Source organism: Crocodylus porosus, unplaced genomic scaffold (assembly GCF_001723895.1).
Source record: "Crocodylus porosus isolate Cpor-Errol unplaced genomic scaffold, CroPor_comp1, whole genome shotgun sequence".
Classification (NCBI taxonomy): domain Eukaryota; kingdom Metazoa; phylum Chordata; order Crocodylia; family Crocodylidae; genus Crocodylus; species Crocodylus porosus.
This window is the reverse complement of record NW_017728950.1, coordinates 16,156,565-16,180,190: the sequence shown is the minus strand read 5'-3', so window position 1 is coordinate 16,180,190 and position 23,626 is coordinate 16,156,565. Positions and strand designations below refer to the sequence as shown.

The window sequence follows — 23,626 nt, the reverse complement described above, 5'->3', positions numbered from 1 at the left end:
CCATTTTTGTTGCCCTCTGTTGGGCTGTCTCCAATTTGTCCACATCCTTTCTGTAGTGGAGGGCTCAAAACTGGACATAGTACTCCAGATGTGGCCTCACTAGTGTAGAATAGAGGGGAAAAAACACCTTCCTCCAGCTGCTGGTAGCACTCCTACTAATACAACCCAGCATGCTGTTAGATTTCTTCATAATAAGAGCACAGCAATGGTTACTGGGTGGGTTTTGTGGCTTAATCAGTTAAAGCACCTGCCTTGTAAACAGGAGCTCCTGGGTTCAAATCCCAGCAGAGTCTATTTACAGAAAACTTTAAGGGGACAAGCCCATTATACATAAAAAAGTCCAAATAAGCCTTCTTAGCTGAACAGAGAAATCTAGGAATGAGTGGTGGTACTCTCAGCATGTGCAGCAGCACTAGCTGTGGGGCTTGTATAACACTGTCCACGGGGCCTAGGGTGGTTGCCCTAGTTTGCCCCTCCCCAAGGGGTGGTTCTGCACAGGAGGAACTGAAGGTTAGCACTGACCTAGTAAAGGGACACTTCGAGGGGCTTGGTGTATTCAAGTCAGCAGGCCCAAATCATCTTTATCCAAGGGTGCTGAAAGAATTGACCAGTGTCATAGCAGGACTGTTTGAGCACTCGTGGCACTCAGGACAAGTCCCAGAGGACTAGAAAAGGGCCAATGCATTCCTTATTTTCAAAAAGGGGAGGAAAGAGGATACAGGTCATTAGTCTCACCTCTATCCTCAGGAAAACCTTTGAAAATATTATTTAGGATTATATTTGTGGGAGTCCAGCAGGAAAAATAATGCTGAAGGGCAATCAGCACAGGTTCATAGCAGGTAGATCCTGCCTGACTAACCTTGTTTCTTTTTACGATGAGGTCACCAAATGCTCAGATGCAGGGGACAAGGTAGATGTCATCTACTTGGATTTTAAGAAGGCCTTTGATGTGGTATCTCATCCTAGTCTCACAGATAAACTGAGTGGCTATGACGTAGATGTTTACACAGTCAGGTGGGTGGCAAATTGGCTTAGGAGTTGTACCCAGAGAGTGGTGGTGGATGGGCCGGTATTAGGGCTGTACGAAGCTTCAGTCCCTGATTTGTTTTGGCAGAGATTCAGCTTGATTTGGTGGCTGAATTTCTGAATCCGAATTGAATCAGAGGACCCTTTTTTGGAAATAAATTGGAACTCTTCAAATCGATTTGAAGAGATTCAGAAAGATTCGGACATAGAGACAGCTTTAAAAGTTTTTTCTACATACCTCTAGATAGCAGGTGGCTCGTGAATGCTGCGATGGCAGGACACATGGAGTGTCCCACAGAAGTGTGTGTCCCACACTCCTAGTGTGCTTGGCAGCAGACCCAGAAGTGGACCAGAAGCACTTCTGGGCCCCCTTGTGCTCCCCCAGCTTGGTGACTAGTATCTCCTGGGTTTGCGGGGGGCACCCAGGGTCCCCCTGCAGCTGATTGCTGACCTGGTAAGGCATGGAGGGGCTCCCTGCATGCTCTCCAGCAGACCCAAAAGTGGACCAGAAGTACTTCAGGCCCACTTCTGGGTTTGCCATTAAGCACGTGGAGGTCCCCCCTTGCACTCCTGTGGGACCCTCCATGTGCCCCAGCATTGCAGCGATCATGAGCTGTGCCTGGTACCTCAAGGTATGTAGAAAAAACTTAAAGCTGTGTCTATGTCCAAATCACTGATTCTCTGAATCAGCATTGAATCTTTGGATTTGGATTCAGGCAAATCGAATCAGGGACAGTGATCCGAATCAATGAATCGAATCACTGTCCCTGATCTGGGCTGAATCTGAATCGAATAGGGCCCACTTTTCACACCCCTAGTTGCTATCAACCTGGAAAGATGTGGGCAGTGGGGTCCCCCAAAGCTTGGTCCTTGGACCTGTGCTGTTTAATATCTTCATCAGTGACTTCGATGAGGGCGTGGAGAACACACTGTCCAAATTTGTGGATGACACCAAATTATGGAGCAAAGTAAATACACTGGAGGGCAGGGAACTGATTCAGATGGATTTGGACAGGCTGGAGAAGTGGGCAGAACAAAATAGGATGCAGTGTAACAAAGATAAGTGCAGAGTATTACACCTAGGGAGAAGGAATCACCAACATGCTTACAGATTGGGAGATGACCTTCTAAGCATCACAGCAGTGGAAAGGATCTCAGAGTCATAGTAGACTCAAAGATGAACATGAATTGGCAATGTGACAAAGTGATCAATAGAGCTAACCGCGCTCTATCATGCATTAATAGGTACATCATGAACAGGTCTAAGGAGGTGATACTTCCTCTCTATGTGGCATTGGTGAGGCCACAGCAGGAATACTGCGTCCAAATTTGGGTGCAGCACTTCAAGAGGGATGTGGATAACCTTAAGAGGGTCCAGAGGAGGGCCAATTGTATAGTTAAGGGCCTGCAGGTAAGGTGCTACGAGGAGAGATTGAGGGTCCTGGATCTCTTCAGCCTCCATAAGAGAAGGCTGACAGATGATCTACTGGCCATCTACAAAGTCATCAGGGGTGGGGGGCAGTAAGAGATAGAAGATACTCTGTTTATCAGGGTGTCCCTTGGAGTAACTAGAAACAACAGCCACAGACTGACAGAGAGCAGATTTAGACTGGACATCAGGAAGAACTTCTTCATGGTATGGGTTTCCAGAATGTGGAATGGGTTTCCAAGTGAGGTGGTGCTCTTCCCTACCGTGGAGGTGTTTAAGAGGAGACTGGACAAACACCTGGCTGGGGTCATCTGACTCTTTCCTGCCCAGGACAAGGGGTTAGACTTGATGATTTACTGAGGTCCCTTCCAATCCCAAAAATCTATGAAATATTCAGCTTATTATCCACTATAACTCCTAGGTCCTTTTCTGCAGAGCTGCTGCTTAACTAGTCAGTACCCAGCCTGTACTGGTGCATAGGCTTGTTTTGTTCTAAGTGCAGGATTTTGCACTTCTTAATGAACTTCATGAGATTTCTTTTGGTGCAATCCTCCAATTTACTGAGGTTTCTTTGAATCCTAGCCCTACCCTCCAGCGTATCTAACACTCTCTGCAGCTTCGTGTCACCTCCATTATTTCTTCTACATTGCTGAGATTTACAACCCACTATATGACCTCTAGATGGTGAGTGCTCCAAACAGTGGACTTCCTGACCTCTAATATCCCACAGAGAACTATCTGGTGACACCAGCTTCTACAATGAGATCACCACCCAATTCTTGACTGACGGGTCTGGTTGTCTTGCATCAGAGCATTGGTGGATGAGGGGACCTTAGCACACAGCTCAAAAGAGGTTGTTTTCTACATGTGAAAGTTCTGCAGCCACTATTGATCATCTCACACCTGCAGAAGAATGTGATTTCTACTAGTCTGTGCCAGTCTTCTGAGCCTTCCTGAGATACAGAGGCATTCCCAGATCACCAGCAGCCTGCAGACCCCAACCGTGTGCTGTAATGTCCATTGATTATCCTCCTTTTCCAATTCTTTCTCCTTGGCTGCCCACTATCTCAGCTTCTCACCCTTATTAGTCATGTAGCAGAGCTGTAAAAGAATGGAGTAGTTTCTAACTCCACTTCTAAGTTACAGACATCTTCAGAATATAGGATGCTTGACTGTAGCTGCTCCTGTGTAATGGACTAGAAACAATTACTAAAGTTTAAAAAAAATGTTTGGTGTGTTTAAAGAGCTTGCTTGCTTGCTTAAAAAATAAAAGACAGTATTGTAGTTATACCACTGTGATTTGTCTTTGGGAGAAACTGAGGTGTGGAAATGATTATATAGTTGCTGTTGTTCTTGTAGAGTTGAGCGCCAATAAAAAAAACATCCCAGAGACAGCATATCATTTAAAATGGTAAAAAAAACTTCTTGCTTTTTATTGTTCATTATTTTCTCCCAGTTACAAACTACATATTTTCATTATGAATCTAATATTTATCTAAATAGGAAAATGTACAAAACCAATGTTAAGCATGTAACAACCATATTAATTTCGGGTATCCTAATTCTCAAAGTGTAAGAAAGCAAAGCAAGCCACTCATTGACAATTTTTTTTTGCTTCTGCTCAGCATTCCTAGTTCCCCTTGAGTGAAGGTTGAGTCACTTCTTCCTAGACAGGGAATGAGAATTGAGAGTGTTATCAAGTGGGATCTCCTAATACCCATAACATGTCTCCATCATGTGCTGTGTTTCCAGAATACAGCTAGATGCTCATCATTCTTCTCTTCCATCTCCATGTCCCTGGCCTACGTCATACCTTTCCTTATGTGTTTGACATAATTCACCATAAATGCTGTCACTTTTTTATCTGCTTGGTGTCTGTTTATGTCTGTGCCTCCACAATGTGTCTGTTGAATGGTGGCACAAGGCACATGCACCACAAGTCCTGTTTTGAGGACTCAGTTGGACCAAATGTTGCATAAACTGGGGTGAATTATAACCATGTAAATTCAAGGATATCACAAAAGGTGAGGCAACTCAGGTGAACTGGTGATAGATGCGAAAAGTTTTTCTGCCTCTCAGCACGTGACATTAACACCTTTACAGTATGACGATAAACTCTTGTGGTCTGGAGAGAACAAATTAGTTCTTATCATACAACAATGTGTATTTATATAGTGGTAATTACTACATTGAAAACAGCAATATCCAGCTAACTAAAGTCTTCTGCTGACCTTGATGGCCTTTCTCTGGTTGTCTATGTGGACTTAATATACTAACTTGGAATGCTGTATCTGCTTAATTCCCACATTTCACAGGCAGTGATGGATAGAACCTTATGGATTTTTGTGAAAACTGTAAAAATCAGAAGTCATGAGTGGGGGATGTTTAATGCCCATGGTATCTGGTTAGCAGAAGCAGCAGCTCTAACCAGCTGTGTAATTGTATAAAGCAGGGGTTGGCAACCTATGTCCCACAGTCTGGATCAGGCCCACAAAACCACTGGATCTGGCCCGTGGATGTGGGGCTTCAGTATTGTTCAGTAGTGAGGCACTTTAGGTGTGGGCATTCTCCCCATGCTGCCATGGGGAGATGCACCAGCTGCAGTTGGCTACAGCTGCAGTTGGGCCTGCATGCTTGCCTTTAACCTAAGCTGGGTCATTCTAGCCTGCAGCCAGAACAGGCTGCCTACTGCTTGTCTAGAGGTCTAAGTGAAGCTGATGGTAGCTGTTAAAAACCCTGTCTCATCTCTGTTCCTCTTCTTATATAGTTTATAGTGTTTTATCTCTTAGACAGAAAATAAAAAATACAGTAATAGGTGGGGATGGAGATATGAACTCCTGGCATGAAGTGGGAATGAACGGGGGACAATGACAATGACAGATTGAAATGGGAGACCAAACTAGCCTCTAGCATGTGGTAGAAGTGTGAGTGGGAAGCAAAAGGCCCTAGTATGAGAGAATGAAAGTGGAAGGAGTTGTAGGAAGTCTTACAGGACTGGGGACAGGAGTATAACCCTGAGGGAGCTTGTGGAAGGAAACGAAGACATTCAGGAAGGCACTGGTGCATGAAGTGTGCTATACAGTTTAATGTAATGCCTGAATTTGGATCAGCCCAGAAATGTTTGATCCTGGAGCAGGAGCATCTGTTTTTGAAGACATCATATGTACATCATATGTACAGTGCACTGTAATGAGCTAATTTTGTGTTCTTTTACAAGCATGGGTAAAAGGGAGAATGTGACTTAGCTCAAGATAGTACTAAGCTAGTGGTTCTACTTGTAACTGACTCCAAGCCCTGCCCATCTCTCTCTTTCTCAGTCATAGTCTTTCCACCTCTGCATCTTCAGGGAGAAAGTTGATGCAAATACAGGTATTCCTCACTTAACGTTGTCCTGGTTAACGCTGTTTCATTATTATGTTGCTGATCTATTAGAGAACATACTCGTTTAAAGTCGCACAATGTTTGATTATAACATTGTTTGCCTGCTGCCTGCTAGTAGGTAACTACTGTATCATAATTGGATTTGCTTAACATCGTTTTGCTTAAAGTCACATTTTTCAAGAACGTAACTGTTAAGCAAGGAGTACCTGTAGGGCCAACAGGCTGCTGTTAGGGAAATGGTAATTTTACCTCATTAGAAAACACTATCAGATGCTAGGAAGTCAATCTTCTTGCTTTTACTTTGCTCTGTGACTTTGATGTTCCCATCGGCATGCGTTTCTCCAACCATATTGTTAGCATGACACTGGTAAACCCCCTCATCTTCCTTTGTCAGTGGATTAATCTGGCAAAATCAAAGTAGGAAAAAATTAATCACAGGTACAAAATGTCATCTATAAACCGATTTGGACTAAGCATAGAAAAAGGAACATCTGAAAGATTTTCTCTTTACTACTTTCCAGAAAAGCTCCGATTTTTAATTCTGCCCATTTGCTAAGCAGAAAGTGTTTTCAGTCTGCTTTGAGCTTTTCTGCCTAATCATTCTTTTGAATTTCACCTCTTAAAATCTCTCTCACTTAGGAAACAAGGAGCTTATACTGACTGTACCATTACACTTGTATGGAGCCATGTTGCCAGATCAACCTGTCCTTCCTCCTACCTCCCGCCACCCCTGCCCTCTAAGCAGTTTGTTGTGCTGGACTTACCAGGACCCACCCTGTGCTCTCATGTTTAGAAGGCCCACCACGAACTTGGACTGCCATGTTTACTCTGTCTCCAGGCAGTTCTTCCAGGAGTTTAACTCCCTTAGGTGACTCGGTGACCTGCAGGGTTTTGTGACATTGGCACATTGTTAGAATGCAGGCAGCCAGTGCCAGAACTCTGGGCTCCTCTGGCCCCCTCAGTCTGTACCCTAAGCAACTGGGAGTTCACAGTAGGGAGGGAGAGCTCAGTGTAACAATAAGTCAGGGGGAGCTCCTGAGTGCTCAACACTTAAAGTTGGCCTCTGTCTTGTTTAAGTACCTCACTTCAAGCACCCCGGTCTGGGCATGCCTGCTTCTGCTCAGGGCATCCTGCTTCCTCCCAGAAACTTAGTACCTCTCTCCTCTTGTCACTCCCCAGCTTGTAGCTCTGGAAAGCATCACTTCTACCATCAGAGTGAGGACTGGGATCTTGAGGGTTTGGGGACAAAAGACTTTCTTCCATTAGCCCAGGGGTCTCATAAATATGGCCCGTGGAGCTGTGTCATCTGGCCTGGGGTGGGCAGGGATTGGGAGGGCAGGCAGAAATTTGCCTAGAGCCACAGGAATTAATGTTGCTGCCATTTGACTTGCCACCAAATTTCCAGCCCTGTGGGCCGGATGATACAGCTCCATGTTCTGGATCTGGCCCACGGGGAGCTCCATGATTTTCATCTGGCCTGCAGGCCTGGACGAGTTTGACACCTCTGCCAAAGCCAAAGCCAAAGCCAAAGCAGGAAGCAGTTCTCTGAAGTCTCTTTGTACAGGTGTTGTCAGAGTTGTGCTCTCAGCTGTAGCCTGCAGCCCAGAGATAGCTAAGCTGGAGAATCGTCCCCAGTCAAGTCAGTCCAAAAGTAAACATCAGCATTTGGCTATGCTTTTGTTATGAAACCTCTTCTCCCCAGCAGGGATTTGCTAGGTCCAGGGCCAGAACCATTCTTGATATAAACCAGACCAGCTGTATAGACTTCAGTGGCATGCACTGATTTATACTAACTAGGTAGCTGGCCCTAAGGTTTCAAGCTTTTTAAATCCTTGGGGTCAGATCTCTTAAGAACAGTCCTTAAATCTTCAAAACCTCTCACATGAGGGATGGTTATGATGAGGCCCAGTGTACAGCCACATTGTTCTTATGTGGCTATACAGTGGTAACATTAAATCTGTAGTAGGGTGACAGAGCAAATAAATGAGCCAAATTCTTGCTGCTGACTGTTAACATCAGCAGATGAGGCTCCATGTATGTGTCTTGTGTATGATTAGTTTTGTGTCAGGCTTTGACTAAAAAACAGATTTTGGCCTACCTTTCTCCATGTGATGATAGGTGTGGGGACTGCCTTCACTTCGCAGGACAGGTACACTTGGGCACCAGTTACATTATGGATCTTTTTTGGTGGCACAATGATCACAGGAGCTGTAAATAAGAAACCGATTGCTGATTTAACGCTTTTATATGGTACGACCAACTGCTCTGAATGTTCCTTGCTAGTTTAAATAGTGACCAAAACTATGACATCCATGAGCAGGAGACATTTCAGCAGTAAGGGTCAGGATCTATTTTTAAACCAGAAAAAATGGAAATAGTTCTGAGGGTTTAATTTTAAAAGCGTTTAGTTTTTCCAACTGGAAAGCTTGCTCTTACCATGTTAGTCAGTTGTTTTGCTATTTCTGTGACCAGATGCACTGACACACAGAGAACCTTTCCTTAGCTTAAGCTTCAATTTTTCAGTGAGGTGACTGTGGGCATTGCATAAGTGTGTGCACCTCACTAGAAGTTTGGGGTCTTGCATGCCTAATTGTGACCAATGAGCAACTACTTATCCTATTAAAGAAGGATAGTGTGACACAAACAAGTCCAGCCAGTGAAACTCAAATTATACATGATAAAGCCTTTTACTATTTGGAAATATACAGAATGAAAATTAGTATTCTTAAAATAGGTTAGGAGAAGAATAAGACCTATTATTAAGTTTAGGATTAAAGAGTTTTATACGCTGCATAAACAACATTTCTACAAATTTTCAAAATATTTCTGTCCAGATTGGGTGTTATTTATCAGGTTTGGCATTTTCTCAGCAGTACAATGGTTTTAAAAGTTTCACACATTTCTGTATGCTAAGTGCTTGTCTGTGGACACAGACTGCTAACACCCATTATCGACAATCAATATAATAGAGTGTATAGTAGCTTTAGTTTTAAGTATATGAACAACACTTAGGGAATTATGTAACCTCATGCAGTTTATATACACTTACGCTAAGGCCTTGACCAAATTCTCTCAGAGGCTTCTATGGATATTTGTGATGAACACACAAAGGAATCATCTGCTAATGAACTGTTGCCCATGGCTAATATAAACCATGTGAAGAGAGTAGGAAGCCAGTTTATGAGCTGGTGAACAATATATAGCTTCCAATGACAAGGAAGACTTGTTAAATTTCAGTATGTTCTGTCTTGACTAAGTTTCAGGAAACTTCCAGGAAACTTCCAGTCCTCCTGTCTACCAGTACATTCCTTTCCTCACTGATACTGTGGACCTATACTATCCAGTCATCTTTACTGTACATCCCTATATTTTCAAGAAGAGGCTGGGTTTCCAAAAGGAGACTACATAAGCATTTGATAGGGATGGTTTAAGAGTAGCATATTCTTGCATTAGTGAAAGGGGTTGGACCAGATGACTCTCAAGGTTTCTGTAGTAAAAGAAGTTATAATTTAGAGATGCTCCCTAACATAGGAGACTGAGGAATTTGGGAATTGGGAGATGGTTGCTGAGTTAGGGAGTAGCTAGGTAGTTAAACAAACAATCTGCAGAGGTTAGCCTACTGCTCCACAATTCAGGTTTGTTGTTTTGTTCTTCTAATTCATGTATGCCTGTGTTTAGGGAACTTATTGATCACTATAGTCCCTTCCTGTCTTAGAATTCTATAATCTTCACATCCCAGTGAGGGTCTACAAGCTCTGCTTGACTTTTGGGTTTGCAGACATAATGAGCTGCTGCCCATGACTGTTTCGCAATGTTGCTGTAGCAAAGCCATGTGCTAGAGGACACAAGCATGAAAACTCTTCCAGTGGGAACCCTGCAACTTCCTTTCTTGCTTTTGTTGAAAACTGGACTTAATTAGCACTTAGGTTTGGTTTGGTTTGATTCATTTTTCTTCCATTCAGTTTGAATAATGTTGCAGTGTATTTAAAAATATTTATTTACTATCTGTGATCAGCTGTCTGGGGTACATTATTTTGCAGTGGCTCATAAAATTACCAAATCCTCAGGCTGGAAGAGTCCTCAAGGCTTATCTAGTCCAACCCCCGCAGAGATGCAGATTCATATTTTGGGGTTGTGAAGTAAGGTTGAGATCAGGAGGGGTATACTTTGTATGGAGTGGTGTGGTGTGGAATGCTTTTGAATTTGGGGCTGAGGGTTGCTGCTTTGTTGTATTATTTTTATATTTCTCTCTTTTTATAGGTTATTTTATTGTAAGCTGTCCTGAGCCTTTTTTCAGAAGGGCAGTTATATATATATTAAATAAACAAACTGAATGACAGACAAGAATTTTTGTGGATGATATTTTTTTACTGGACCAACTGCATGGTTGGGACAATTGTAGACAAACTTGCAGGTATCATTGTACCTTTTCTCATGTCTGTGGGAGAGAAGCAAGCACAATACAGGTAAAAAGTGGATGGAACAAAGGCTTGTGTAAAACCACACACATAAATAAAACCAAATATAAGAGAAATGATCAGGTGGCCAACAGACAAAACTATGTAGTAAAAACCTGGTGAGTGGAGAGCAGGATTGTTTAGGAGGGTTGTTATCACCTGTGAAATGCTCAGATTAATGACTATCAGGGAGTGTATAACGGACCATAAGTCACTGTCTATCTCTGATTTTTAAGCGTTCAAAAGCCCTGCTTCTCTCCCAGGGACACTGAAAGGGGAAGGGTACTGTGATACCCCAAAACTTATCTAAATCTTCCCCAACCATACAGTTGATCCAATAAAAGATATCACTCATAAAAACTCTTGCATGTTTCCTGGACCACCACAGCTACAATATCAGTTCAGTATTATTAAATAAATCTAAACAAGTCCTGTTTGTTAAAATGTTACTACTGCCACCCAGTGGTAATGAAAGAGAATCTGTAGTCTTGCAGAAAGATTTTAGTGTGATTCAGTAACAGGAAGCAATCTACACACACCTTGAGCCTCCCACCATTCGTTCAAAACAGAAAGGCACAATTAAATTGATATATAATTTGGCAGACAAATCAATGCTTTTACCTGCTGTCAGTAATCAAAAGAATTCATCAGGGATGAAATGCACTGTGCCCAAGGGCACTTGTCTCATTGCAGAAGTTCATGTATTGATTATGCGAGAGGCAAGGATTTCTTAAGGTGATTTATTGTCAATCAGCTTATTGACAAAGAATGTCTTACATTCAAAAACTTGTCTAACTTTATCCTAACTACATAGGTGGTCCAATAAAAAGCACTCTCGCAGAATTTCTGGACCATTACAGCTACACTATCACTCTTACACTGCCATATTGATTACAGCAGACATTTACAAGCTGTAAGTCAATAAGGCTCAAGGTAACACATGAATTAGCAAGCGCTTACTCATTAAGGCTACCACATGTGGCATGAATGTGAGTGAGTATGTCATCCTTACTGTCCTAGCCTCCATTAATATGCAGCTTCTACTACTTTTTGAGGTGCTTTCCAGTTGTGGGAATCTGTTCCAGAGTACATAAACATTCAGATTACACTCTATGTGCAAATACTCCCCTCTAGCATCACTGGCATTGTGTAGAGCACAACAGGCCATGGTCAGACATATAGCCTGCGGAGTGCTGACCTGCAAATGATTTTGGAGGCAGTGATTTTTGTGGGTAGTATCTTGTATTAAGCCAGCTGCATGGTTGGGACAGACTAAGACAAGCTTTCAAATGCAGGGCATTCTTTTTCAAGTCTGAGAAAAAAGCAGTACAATGACTGTTCAAAACAGGCTGTAGGGCAGTGAAGTTGGAGAAGAGACATTCCCAGGAGTAGCTAACAGACAAGAAAATTGAAGAAGGGATAGCTTTATTAATGGAAGATAGAGACTATTAAAATGGGGAAAAGAACATGGAGTAAAGACAGATTAGCAGGACTCAGGTATAAGTCAAGGCAATGTAATGAGCTTTGAAGTGAGTTATGAGGGCAATGTCTGTGTGCCATTTTGCCTTCAGCTGTCCAAATGTACTCTCAAGTACCAGCTTGCACTTGAAAGGTAATGGTTTCATAGCAGAAGGTCCTTAAAATCCAGGTGGGTACCTGAACTGCTCTGATGACTGTCTTTGGGGTAAGGAGTGGGGTGGAGTGGGGAATGAAGTTCTGGCATATCCAAGCATGTCAGTGTCTTATCTCCTCTCTCAAAACCCTGGCATTGAGCTCCTTGCCACTGCTGACCATATTTGTGTTCCCCAGTCACCCTCTGAGTTTTGATGACCCAGGAAATAGTATATGGTCACAATGTATTCGTTGTCTCCTAACAGAAAGGCAGACAAGAGGCACTTGTGCGCCATCAGTGGCTTCAGTGCAGTTTGAGAACCCCATTCTCTGAAATTCTGCTATTATTTCAGGCCCCTTCCATTTCATAAAGGTATCACAAACATTTCTGCCTCTCTACCCCCAAGCACTTGACTTGCCAACACCAAATGTGTTAGCCAGAGACATGCAACAGCCAATTTCCAGAAAACTAGCAGCTCATTTTTGATGTCGGAAAGGTCCCCTTGGAACTGTGCTTTGGCACTGGAGAGTTAAGAGGCAGGCTTCTTGCCCCAGGCCAGTCCAGGAAGGTCTGCTTTGCCAGGCGGAAGTCCTGGAACTGTTGCTAGGTCTCTACACACAATGTAACCTCACTACTCCATGATGCAGATGTGGGCAAAATATGGGCTACAGGTTGGATCTAGCCTGCCAATCGATTGTATCTGGCCCATGGCTGCCCCAGAGGTGTTCCACACGGGGCCAAGCCCTGCCTGCTCCTGCCTGGGGCAGCCTGTGCTGTGCTCCTGCCCGCACTGGCCCCACTCCCCCTCAATGACACAACCCTGGCCCTGGCCAGCATGCACAGTTTCCTGGTAGAGTTTCTCCTGTTGCTGCTGCAGCTGCCTGGGTACTGCTTAGCTCCCCCACACTTCCAGTGGTTCTTCCTCCTCCTCCCCTACTGCGCTGCTCTGGCAGCAGGTAGCACAGGGAAGCAGCGGTGGCCACGTGGATGCATGCTGGGTACCACTTGCTGCAGCCAGATGGTTCCTGCCCCGGGTTGCAGGGCTCCAGTTCCAGGTCAGCTTCTACCCACTCTGTCTGCCTGGCGTGATGAGCAGCCACCTGTGGGCAGCCAAGTGGGGGAAAGGTAGCTGGGCACTGGAATCCCATGTGCTGGGGCAGGAGCTGCCCTGCTGCAGCTTCCCCTTCAGCCTGGCTGGGCATGTAGTGCCCTGCATGTGTCCCCATAGCCAATGCCACCTTTCTGCACTACCTGCTGTCTGGAGTGGCACAACAGGAGGAGGAGGAGGAAGAGGAAGGAGGAGGAGGAGCCACTGGAGGTGGGGGAGCCAGGCAGTACCCAGGTGGCTACAGCAGCTTCACTGGGAAGCTGTGCACACTGGCTGAGGCTGGGGCAGTGCTGTGGGTGGGGCTTGGTCCCAATGCAGAGCACTGCGGGGGTAGCTCTGGGCTGGATGAAGAGGGGCGGGCTGCACCTGAACCTGTACTGCACTGCAGTGCCCAAACTATTATGTAATTGCCTCTACTCTCCCGAGGTCCCTTCCAGCCCTAAAGTCTATGAAATCTATGAAAAAAAAATCAGGACAAAAAATATTTTTTAAAATAAAATTAAATTGTTAGAGTAGATGTTTGTTTTTTAGTATATGCTTTTTTTATCTATAATTTATTAAAATATCTTCAGAAAGATTTTATGTGTGTGGCTCTCAACAGCTCAAAGATCATTAAGTGGCTCACCAGCTGAAATAATTGCCCACCCCTGCCATGAGACCTCTCATGCTCCAGTGATGCTGCAGCAGGCTTGGGTGAGGGTCCAAAGCTGAGACATTTGCCTCATATCCATTTTGCCTGATTCCTTGCCATCACTCCTCCCTCTGGACTAGCTAAACCCAATAAGCATTTGGGCTGCTGGCAGGAGCTGCTTGTTCCCACTCCTTGATTGTTTCACACATAACAAGCAAACTTAAACAAGCAGCATGCAGGGTGGCTCAGTGCTGCACAAAGTGCTTGCTGTCATTTTGAAGCATGGGGATGCTAATACATGAGAGGCAGGAGGCTGCTGGAGCACAGTAATTGCCACGCTCCAGTAGACTCAGTTAATCGAGTCTGCTTTGATGTACTGTAATCACAGCATGTCAGAGCAGCCTCCATGCTCGTGTACAAGCACCCAGAGGCACTAGATTTAATGCATGTTACCTAAAGAGCATTGATGAACGCATAGTTGTGCTTAGTGAGTGCTTCACAGCCCCCAGTCTTCTAGGGGCTGCTGTGTCATGCAGCTCCACACCCTTTTCACTCCTGTGCACTCCAGCTTCACTCTCCCAGAGCACCTGCCTGCCAGAAACAGAAGGACAGAGGGCAAAGGGCCTCTAGAGCTAGGGCTCTAGGGTCTCCCAGTTCTACTGTTGGGGCGTGGGATCTCTGGTCTCTCAGTTCTGACAGGGGGGCACTCCAGCAGAGTGGAGGTGGAGCATACAAGAGAATACTTGCTGATTATCTGTCCTGCTCTTCCTCCTCCTCTGTGCAGGGATGGAAGGGAGAAAACAGAGTCCCACATACACTGGAGGACCAAGCCCTCCACTGTCCCACTGGAGAGCATGCACACGTAATTTTCGAGTGCTTTTAAATAGTAGTTGTTTCCTACAGGGTTATTTTAGAAGAGCTTCTGTCCTTTGCAAAGTGTTTGAAAGGATATGTATACATCTGTGCTCACCCTTTGAAGCTCTGTAGAGGTATCTGAAGTCCTTTAAATGTTATGCCTGTCCACACCCACTGTTATTCATGCAGCACATTGGTCAGCACTGCAACTGCCTGTCGGCAGCTTTTAATGATTTAGGATACTGCTCCCTGTGCTGGTCAATGGTATGTTTAAAAAACACGTATGTCGTATTTGTAATGCAAATACCTGGACAGCGCTTGGGCAACAATCCTGCAAGGGCAAATATAGCTATACAGGTGCAGATAGAGTCTAAACCAGGGGTGGGCAGAATACAGTCCGTGGAGCGATGTTGCCTGATCCGGAAAAGGTGCTCGAGCCCCATCCAGCCCAGGTGCAGGGGCAGCCTGAGCTGTGGTATGTGCCAGGGCACACAGTGGGGCTAGGGTGGCATGGCTGTCAGACTCAGTTTCCCAGCAACCCCTGGTCTAAGTTGTGCCAGAACTAGCAGCTACAAAGCTATGTAAAAATGCCAACTATGTGCATAAAATTGAAATAAGATTTAGCCCCAAGTGCTTACACAGTTCAAGGCCAGGGAACTGATAGCTGCCAGTGCTGGGGCCATTGACTGCAATACTTTGCAAGATTAGGGATCCAACCTCTAACAACCTAGAATCATTAAATAGTTTAATTTCAAGTACCCTTTCTATGAAAAGTTTTTTTGAGAGTCTACAAGAAGCAGTCTATATAATAGAATCATATAGAAGTAGGGCTGGAAAGGACCTCCAGAGGTCATTTAGGCCAACACCCTACCTGAGGCAGGATTATCCCTATCCAAACCATCCTATAACAATCCATAATCTAACTTCCTAGTGAAATAATCATCAATCCTGACATAACACAAGACATAACACCTTAACTTGCCACAGGTAAAGCAGAGGAACCACAGCCCCAACATCTTACTTCTATAAAAGAGTGTCAATATAAGCTCAAGAGATCCCAGGTAGAGGGCCACACCTTCCCACTACAGAAGACAAAACCCACCCTAGTTCATACCAGTCTGATCATGGGGTAAAATCCCTTTCTATCCCAAATAGAGCAATTGGTCTGACCCTGAGCAAGAGCCTCCAACCAGGAACCTCCAGCTTTATGTCCCAAAAGAAGCACTGGCACACCCCAGAATATGCACCATATTCACAATATGTGGGTATTCAACATAGCCAGAAGCTATTGTGAAATTAGCTAGAATTTAAAATGCAGTAGTTTTCACACACTAGCTCACCATGTTAACCTTCTTAATTCTGCATTAAGCAAATGTCTGCACTGACAATCAGTCATGTGCTCTGTGATGTCCAGCCAGCCTGTGCTATGTGCCAGCCTTTCCCCGCTGACACTGTTAATGCCCCAAGATGGATTTCTAATGCTCCTTTAAGCTTGTAGCATTGTGCTGCATCTCAGTTTCTCTTGCACTATGCAGCGCATTTCCAGGAATCAGTCCATAAACAGCTTGCCTTTCTGCAGCACTGGCCACCATTTTGAAGCATGGGGATGCTGATACCCGAGACACTTCAGTGCTTTAATTAGAGTGGCAGTCAGAGCTGCTGTAATTAAAATGCTGCCCCTCCGGAGCACATGTAAAAGTGCCCTCCATTGTGAGGTACTAGAAAAATGTGCATTAGCTTGTTTTAATGCACATTAGCTTAAGGGCACTTTTTTGTGACACTTTAATGCACATTAAGATAGGATAATGCACACACATGTAGATGTGCCCACTGACAGGTTGTTCTGCTCTCACTGCCCCTGTGGGGGGCATTGGAGGAAGCAAGAGCAGAGCTGCAAGATGCAATAGTTCACTGTCATACCACCTAGTTGGAGAGCACATTGCTGCATGCAGCTGTGATGATTTTGAAACAGCCTAGCTGGAAAGTGTGGCAGGGGCTGTCACAGATGTGGCAGGGGCTGTCACACAGATAAACATCTGTGGTTGAAGTGGTCCCTTTCTTAAGCACTTCAAAGTGCACCTGCACCTGCACTTTGAAGCGTTTCAAATGTTACGCCTGCCCTTACCCAGTCAGCATTTCAATAATACATTTCTAATTTAAACAATCCAGATGTTCTTTATAGTGGTCATGGAACAAAGAACACATCTTTACATCTGTTGAGGGAAGAGAGGAAGGGCTTAACACAAAACTATAGCAGGATTCAGGTGTCCTACTTTCTGTAGAATATCCATTTTTCTATCATTTGGACAGCTTTTTTAGCAGTATCTATAGCAACATTTACTAATGATAACAGCCTTCCTCCCAGGGTTCACCCTTGCCAAATGAAGCCAATTTTCCACTAGGATGTACTGTCTCAACAAAAGAAGAGCACTTAGAAGCTGTCACCCTGGGTTCCCCTGTCCAGAGCTCTCCTCCTCCTCCGAAGACAGTTAACACAGGAGGGAGTCTTTGAGCCCAGTCGATATCCAGAAGCTTGCTGTCACTCCAGTTACTATTTCTAATCTCGCCTGCCAAACTGAACTCAGATCTCCAGAGTTTACATGTTAGCATCCTATTGCAATAACCCAGCATGCTGGGCAATGGATGCTACTTCTGATCTCTATTCAGCATGTGGATGCAACCCGAATATTGAATGCTGCAAAAGGTGTTCTGATCTCAGCTGGGACAAACATAGACTTTTCTTTCCCTCTTTGGCAGCTGGCACAGGACACATCACTCTTTGAAAAACAAAAGAAAAGGAAAATAGACCATCTGTTACAAGGTACAATTACCATTGACAAATGAATATTTGCAGTAATGCTACTTAATTGAGTCTGTAAGATGATAAAGCATTCCATGCAAAATGAAGAGAAATTCCCTTTGGATTCAAGGATTAATACCTGCTGAGTCCCTTCTGCTTCCAAGGGCTTTGATGATCTAATAACTTAATGGTTCACATCTGTTTTAAGATACTGTTATACTTGGAAGTAAATTTAAGCTTTCAGAGAGAAAAGTTGTCCATTATGACAGATTGCAGACCTGCAATGGGAGTATTATGGTAAGTGATTTCTGATGGTGTGTGGCTTTCAAAAATAATTGCCAGTGGTCCATTGAGCACCTGATGTACTATACCTAATGCTCCCCAATATTTATAAGAGGTTTTCAATTTGTAACTGTCAAGGAAAGGTCACGCTTTAAAAACCTTTCTTAATGCAGCATTCAGCTATTTACTCATGAATTCACTCTCACTTATGTGCCATGTAGGCAAGAAAAAAAGTAACTAGTAACTGCTAAATCAAGTCTAGACTATCCACTAGAAACAGCCCCATCATGAATATACATTTATGCCATGCTTTACTATCCTGTGCTTTGGTTTAAACAAAAGGAGATGGGCAGGCACTTCTGTAAGAATAGTGACATATTCTACTCCTCACAGGATCTTTTCCTCTCACCCTTACCCAGGCCTGCTCAGCTTTACAGCTCTTTATGACACTTTCAACTGGAGCAGATTACAGCCTGCATGGATTTACAGAGGCTGGCTTTGTCACAAAATTCAATGTCAAATGCTGACAGATATTGTCTAACTCGTCTCTGTTGTCTGCAATGTCCTTTTCAAAACCTGAAAATAGCATTCCATTCCCTATTGAACTATGTTATTTTCCATTTGTCAAGCTCACTTCCATATCCCCATGACACGCAGAGTGTTTCTATTGGAGCCTGAAATTAATGGGGGCTTTTCCCCGCTTCCTTATCAGAACACTTGCATCGCAGATGTCAGCACAATTCTTTCTGGGTAAAATTCACCCCAGCCTTGCACAAAGCCTGAATAAATGTTCTTTGTGTGGGCTGCTGAGCCCCGGCTTGGCAGGAATGGAATTCCTCCCTCACCCCATGGGCAGATTATGAGGTGGCAGCCCAGCTCCTAACAGCCAAGGACAACTGTTGTTTTCATGCTGTGGGCTCGGTGCTAGGATTCCAGACCACTGGACCCATGTCAGTGTGAATCCAGCAGCCCCTGCTCTCCTGCCTTTCCCGTTACCTCTCCAATATTTAAAGTCAATGTGGTGCCAACCTCCATGGAGTGTTCTTGTTCACCTCTGTGTCTCCTGACCCCCATGGATGTCATGGGATGCCTACAGGGTGAGAGGCACCTGCCCAACATGGAATCTAATCCGAATGGCCTGGAGAGTGGGGCCAGCAGAAAAATCCAAGCCTTCTTTTGGTTTTTTTGGCTCTTCACATTGTGGATATGAGATGTTGAAAATTGTTGTCTCTTCTAAAAAGGAATAATTACAATTAAGACTAGACCTGGGGAGAGCTACATAGCTTGTATGGAAAGAAAATGTGACAGTAAGCTCCTTGCGCTCTGGTCTGTCAGCTGTCAGCAGGGAGCAGTGAGCATTCCCCTGGTGTTCCCTGTCTGGGAGTGTGGGAGGAGGCATGCATCACATGGGAGGGACAAAAATTGAAGCCATTCATATTTTTAACATATTTTGCTGATGAATATTATTTTGAAAACAAAATCAGTAACAGTCCAGACCCAAGGTATTTCAGCATTAAGGCTTCTAATGCAGAAGGGCGATCTTTGATGGAAAATGCTAACAGCCTGTCATATGATACTTTGGTTTTGGGAGCCTGGTAACCTATGAAGGCATAACTAGGATCTCAGCTGTTTGTGACCTGACTGAAACTCTGGGGCAAAGTTATTGCATTATAAAGGATATCTAATTTTGCAAATGGGCCATTTGTTTGGTGGCTCTGGGTGGACAGTCTAATAATTATGCAGAAGACAGGAAAAGATCCTGGCACTGTTAAAGTCACAGTAGAGCTGTATTGATCAGCTGATGCATATTGCCCACAGTGGGACACAGAGCCCTTTCTTAGCATCATGGGGAATATTCAAGGTACATTCTGGCAATGCTACTAGGACTCAGAAGATACAACTGGTTCAGAGTAATTGAGTTTTAGCTCAAGGTGCTTGGCAAGGGTTCTGGAAACCCTGAAGGCAGTTAGGCTCATCTCTGCAGACTACTGAAAGCCCAAGACCAGAGTTGGTAGAAGCTGTTGTTTGAGTCGGTGATGCTTCCCTTTGCACCAGCAACTCTGAGTCAAATGGCAAATGTGCCCTCTATTTAAGCAACCTACACTGGACATTGTCCAGCTTGCCAACAGACAACTTGTACAGAACCTCCTGACACTTACTGAGAAAGTGTTAGCTAGGCACGTCTGTGGGGTCCTACATCCCTGGATTCTAAGATCTGAAGATGGAGCAAACTGCATCAGCATCCTCAACTGATGAGCTCCTCCTCTCTTGCTGTCCTTAGTAGGGTGGTTATGGCAAAGAGAGAGTTGCTTTCTTTTAACACTGAACAAGGAACTCTATTAACAGTAAGGAAGCCATTGTCATCTTTAAAGCCCTTCGTCTGCTGCTAGCTTTTGGATTCTTCCCCAGGCCCCTCCTGTTTGGCTTCCTACTACAAATTTGAAGTGACAGCACAAATCTCAACACACAGGCCCCTTTGAAGTGGTTCTGTTCTCTTCTTATGTGAGAAGACCCTGGTGGTCACAATGGGCAGCTGCTCTTATTTGCTTCCCAAACTCTTTTGTGCAAAGAAGCACTGGATTCTGGAGCCCTGCAAGTGGCCTTGTAGTTGACTGCCGTTGAGAAATACTAAGTTCCATTTTTCCATGATGTTTGACTTGGCTGATACAGTAAAACAGATAGCAACAGGGTGAGTGAAACAAGTTAAAGTGATATGATTGCTAGACTGTTAAGATTAAAAATTTGCAGGGACAGATAGGGCATAGAGTAAGTACTGCTAAGTAAATAAATACATGTCTGTAGAACAGGAGTTGGCAATGTTTTTTAGCCAGGTGCCAAAAAGCTCCACAACCTGCACTTTGAAGATGTTAGTGTGCCAGAGGCAGACAGTGGGGGAGCCATGAGGGGTTTGACTCTTGTTGTGGTATTGCAGCCCCAGGCCCCTTCCCCACCATGCGCCCCCAGGCATGCGTGCAGCTGCCCAGGGGTGACACGTAGGAAGTGCACGCAGGTGCACATACACCCCCTGAATGTGGCAGTGTACCTCTCTTCAAAACTACGCTGCCAACATTATTGGCCACTATACTGGTTGTAGCCTCCAGGCTGCCTGCCACATCCAGTCTGTGCTATGGGTAGCTGCTACCTGTGATGGAGTCCAGGCTGCTCACAGCAGGGCTTACAGCCTCCTGGCCGCCTGCTGTGAGCAGCAGGCCTGTGCAAAACAGTACCATTTTGTATCGACTTCTGCTTCGCCATTTCGATGGGACAGTGTTTCGTTTTGAGTTTAGTTTCAAAAGCACTGTTCCGTTTCATTTTGTTGAAACTGTTTTGCTGTTTCAACACTGTTTTGATGTTTTGCCCACATGCTATAATGGGGAAGTACGAAACTGCCTATAAAGTTGTCATTTTTGGCAGATTTGGATGAAAAGAGCAGGTATGGAGGGCGTGAAGCCTGCCAATTTTCAAGGAGATCAGTTGAGGGGTTTCTGGGAAACTGAACCTCAAATTCTTGAAAGCAAAATTCATGTCACTTTAAAGTATGAAGGCACAGGGGGGGTGAAAACAGCAGGCATGGTAGCCCCTGCTGAGGCAGGAAGCCTGCCAGCTATCAAGGAGATAGCTGCAGAGGTTTCTGGGAAGCTGCACTTCGAGCTGCTGATGAGCAAAACTCATGACTTGTGTGACTCTGTGTGTGTGTTAAGGCGCCCTCACTGGCGCTGGGGCCTCTGCATGACACGGCAGTGTGCCCCAATGAGGTCTCTTCCTCCCCTGTAGCCTCAGTCCAGTTCACCACTTTAAATAACAACAGGTAAAATAATAATTTAATGAGCAGCAGAGTAGCAGCATCTCAGGCAGCCAAACTGTGACAGAGCCTTTCTTTTCTCTCCTGCAGGAGCTTCTTTTCCAGAGTGTGTGTTAAGGCATGCCCTGACTGTGTCCTTCCCACCTCTCTCCTCTCCCTCTCCTTACTTTCTGTTTCCCTGCAGGCAAACCCAGCTTCAGCTATGAAACACGAAACATTTCGACACTTTCAAAACGTTTCGACTGCCCTTGTTTCATTTCAAGGGAAGCCCTTCATTTAGTTTTGATTTTGCTGTTTTGAGCTTGAAATGAGTTGAAAAAGCATCAAAATGAAACAGCTGGAAAAAGTTTGCACAGCTCTAGTGAGCAGCCTGGGCTCCATGGCTGGTGACAGCTGCTGTTGTGCCAAGCAAAATGGCCTCACATGCCATTCTCTAGCACTTACGCTGGGGGTTGCCCACCTCTGTGTAGAGCATTCTGTGAGTCCTAAGTGCTGAAGGATTATTTAACCATTGTAGCAATTATTACTGAAAAAAAAATTAAATACCAAGAGCTGGAAACATAAACGTTGTCAATTTGTGGAAAAATCAGCTGCAGCTGCCCTGTGCTAGAGAAGACAGAACTCAGTGCTAACTTTCAGATCACCAGTGTGCACATTTCTGGACATAACAGATTTTGCTCCAATGCTAAAGAAACAATTTTACAATACGTTAAAGGAAAGAGCCAAATACATAGTGGGTGCACCTACACATGCACATTAATATGAAGCAATAAATTCTGGCGCATATTGCACCGGATTTTATTCCTCCCATGGCTGTGTTTACATACATGCCTGGGACTGCAGCACATTAAGCTGGCTTAAAGAGCCCTGGCTGTCAGGAGGGGAGAGGCAAACTGCCAACTTGGGGCTGCTCCAACCTGGCTCAAACTTCTGTTGTGGAGGGGCTGGCTGGGGCATGAGGTTGCTTCAGTGCAAGTGAGTGTAGCACTTCTGAGCCTATAAGTGTGATGTGGGCACTTCCCCATAATTTGGTGTCATCTGTGAACTTAGCCAGTCCGCCTCAGACACCTGAATCCGGAGCGTAGTAATTACCGCACTCCATTCAGCCTCCGTGTCTCATGTATCAGGAACTCCGCACTTCAAAATGGCAGCAGGGGTGCTTTAACTAAAGCTCGTACAACAAGCTTTAGATAAAGCACTCTCACTGCCATTTTGAAGCACAGGGATGCTGATACATGAGATGCTCTGGGTGCTGTATTCAATTTCTTTTATGCTTAATTTATCCAAACCTTTAAATAGGGAGAGGGAGAGAGAGAGAACATGCATAGACAGAAATACTTATTATACTTAGTTCTCAAACTAGTGCATCTCAGAAGGGCCCAGATGAGCAGTGGAATGTGTGTGTGTGTGAGGGACAGAGGAACACATCAAGAAAGGCCATATTGTTAGAAGACAAAGGGAGAAATGAGAGTTGGCATAACAACACCACCACAAACTATCAAATGCCACCTGCCACCAATGTGCTGTAGCTACAGTGGCCAGTCTTCTCAAACCAATGTCAGTTTAAAATGTTTCCTTGCTTTTACAAGGTCTGGCTCGTATACCCAGTTAAGATAGTCCAAGGAAAAGATAATTATGGCTAGTAACCCACAGTGCAATACTGATCAGATAATACAGTATATCACATCCCAAGGATCCGGCGCCTGGCTCACTTCCCTTCTTTCCTTTATCCCAGTTTGTAACAACAATAGGGCTTAACTGCCTACAGTGTTAAAGCCAGTGTTAAAACTGTCTATGGGTCCAGATTTTTGCATACTTGTTCAAATACAACACAGGTAGCTTTGGATGTACCCTGAATTGGTGACTGTCTTTGGGAAAGGTACTGCTTTATGGATCAGATCTTCAACAGCTGAAATTCAGTTTCAATAGAACAAAAATTCTTGTTTACAGAGGCTGAGGATCTGGCCCTATATATCTAGTTGCAAAAATGCAGTTTTACTCCTCTGTGTGCATGCCTCCACTGAAAGAAGGCAGCTACTACAAACAGACTAACTCAGTAAGAAAACTTAACATTTCTGTACTTTTTTTTGAAGCAGAAAGACTTTGATCTTATCCAGAGAAACCAGCCTTGATAAACTCTGTTATTGTGGCTTGTCTGATTTGGCGATCTCCCTGTCTGAGAATGAACTGCGGCTTATTAGTGACAGGCAGAGCTCCTAAATTTTGTTAAGAGTTAATCACCC

At 44.4% G+C, this 23,626-nt stretch overlaps 1 protein-coding gene and 1 non-coding gene across 2 annotated transcripts in view; one reads left to right on the top strand and one right to left on the bottom strand.

The window, feature by feature from the left end:
- Positions 1-219: 219 nt before the first annotated feature.
- On the top strand, positions 220-293 carry TRNAT-UGU. Its single transcript has one exon. It is a non-coding gene; the product is annotated as a tRNA-Thr (tRNA).
- A 3,559-nt stretch (positions 294-3,852) lies between these two features.
- The window catches only part of IGFBPL1 (insulin like growth factor binding protein like 1), a gene marked incomplete at its 5' end in the record, with an annotated part of 45,712 nt that continues 25,938 nt past the window's right edge, over positions 3,853-23,626 (bottom strand). The window contains 4 exons of the mRNA XM_019554712.1: positions 3,853-4,121; positions 6,086-6,239; positions 6,601-6,717; positions 7,935-8,044. Of these exons, the coding sequence (XP_019410257.1) occupies positions 6,090-6,239; positions 6,601-6,717; positions 7,935-8,044 (377 nt within the window). The remainder of the gene's footprint in view (positions 4,122-6,085; positions 6,240-6,600; positions 6,718-7,934; positions 8,045-23,626) is intronic.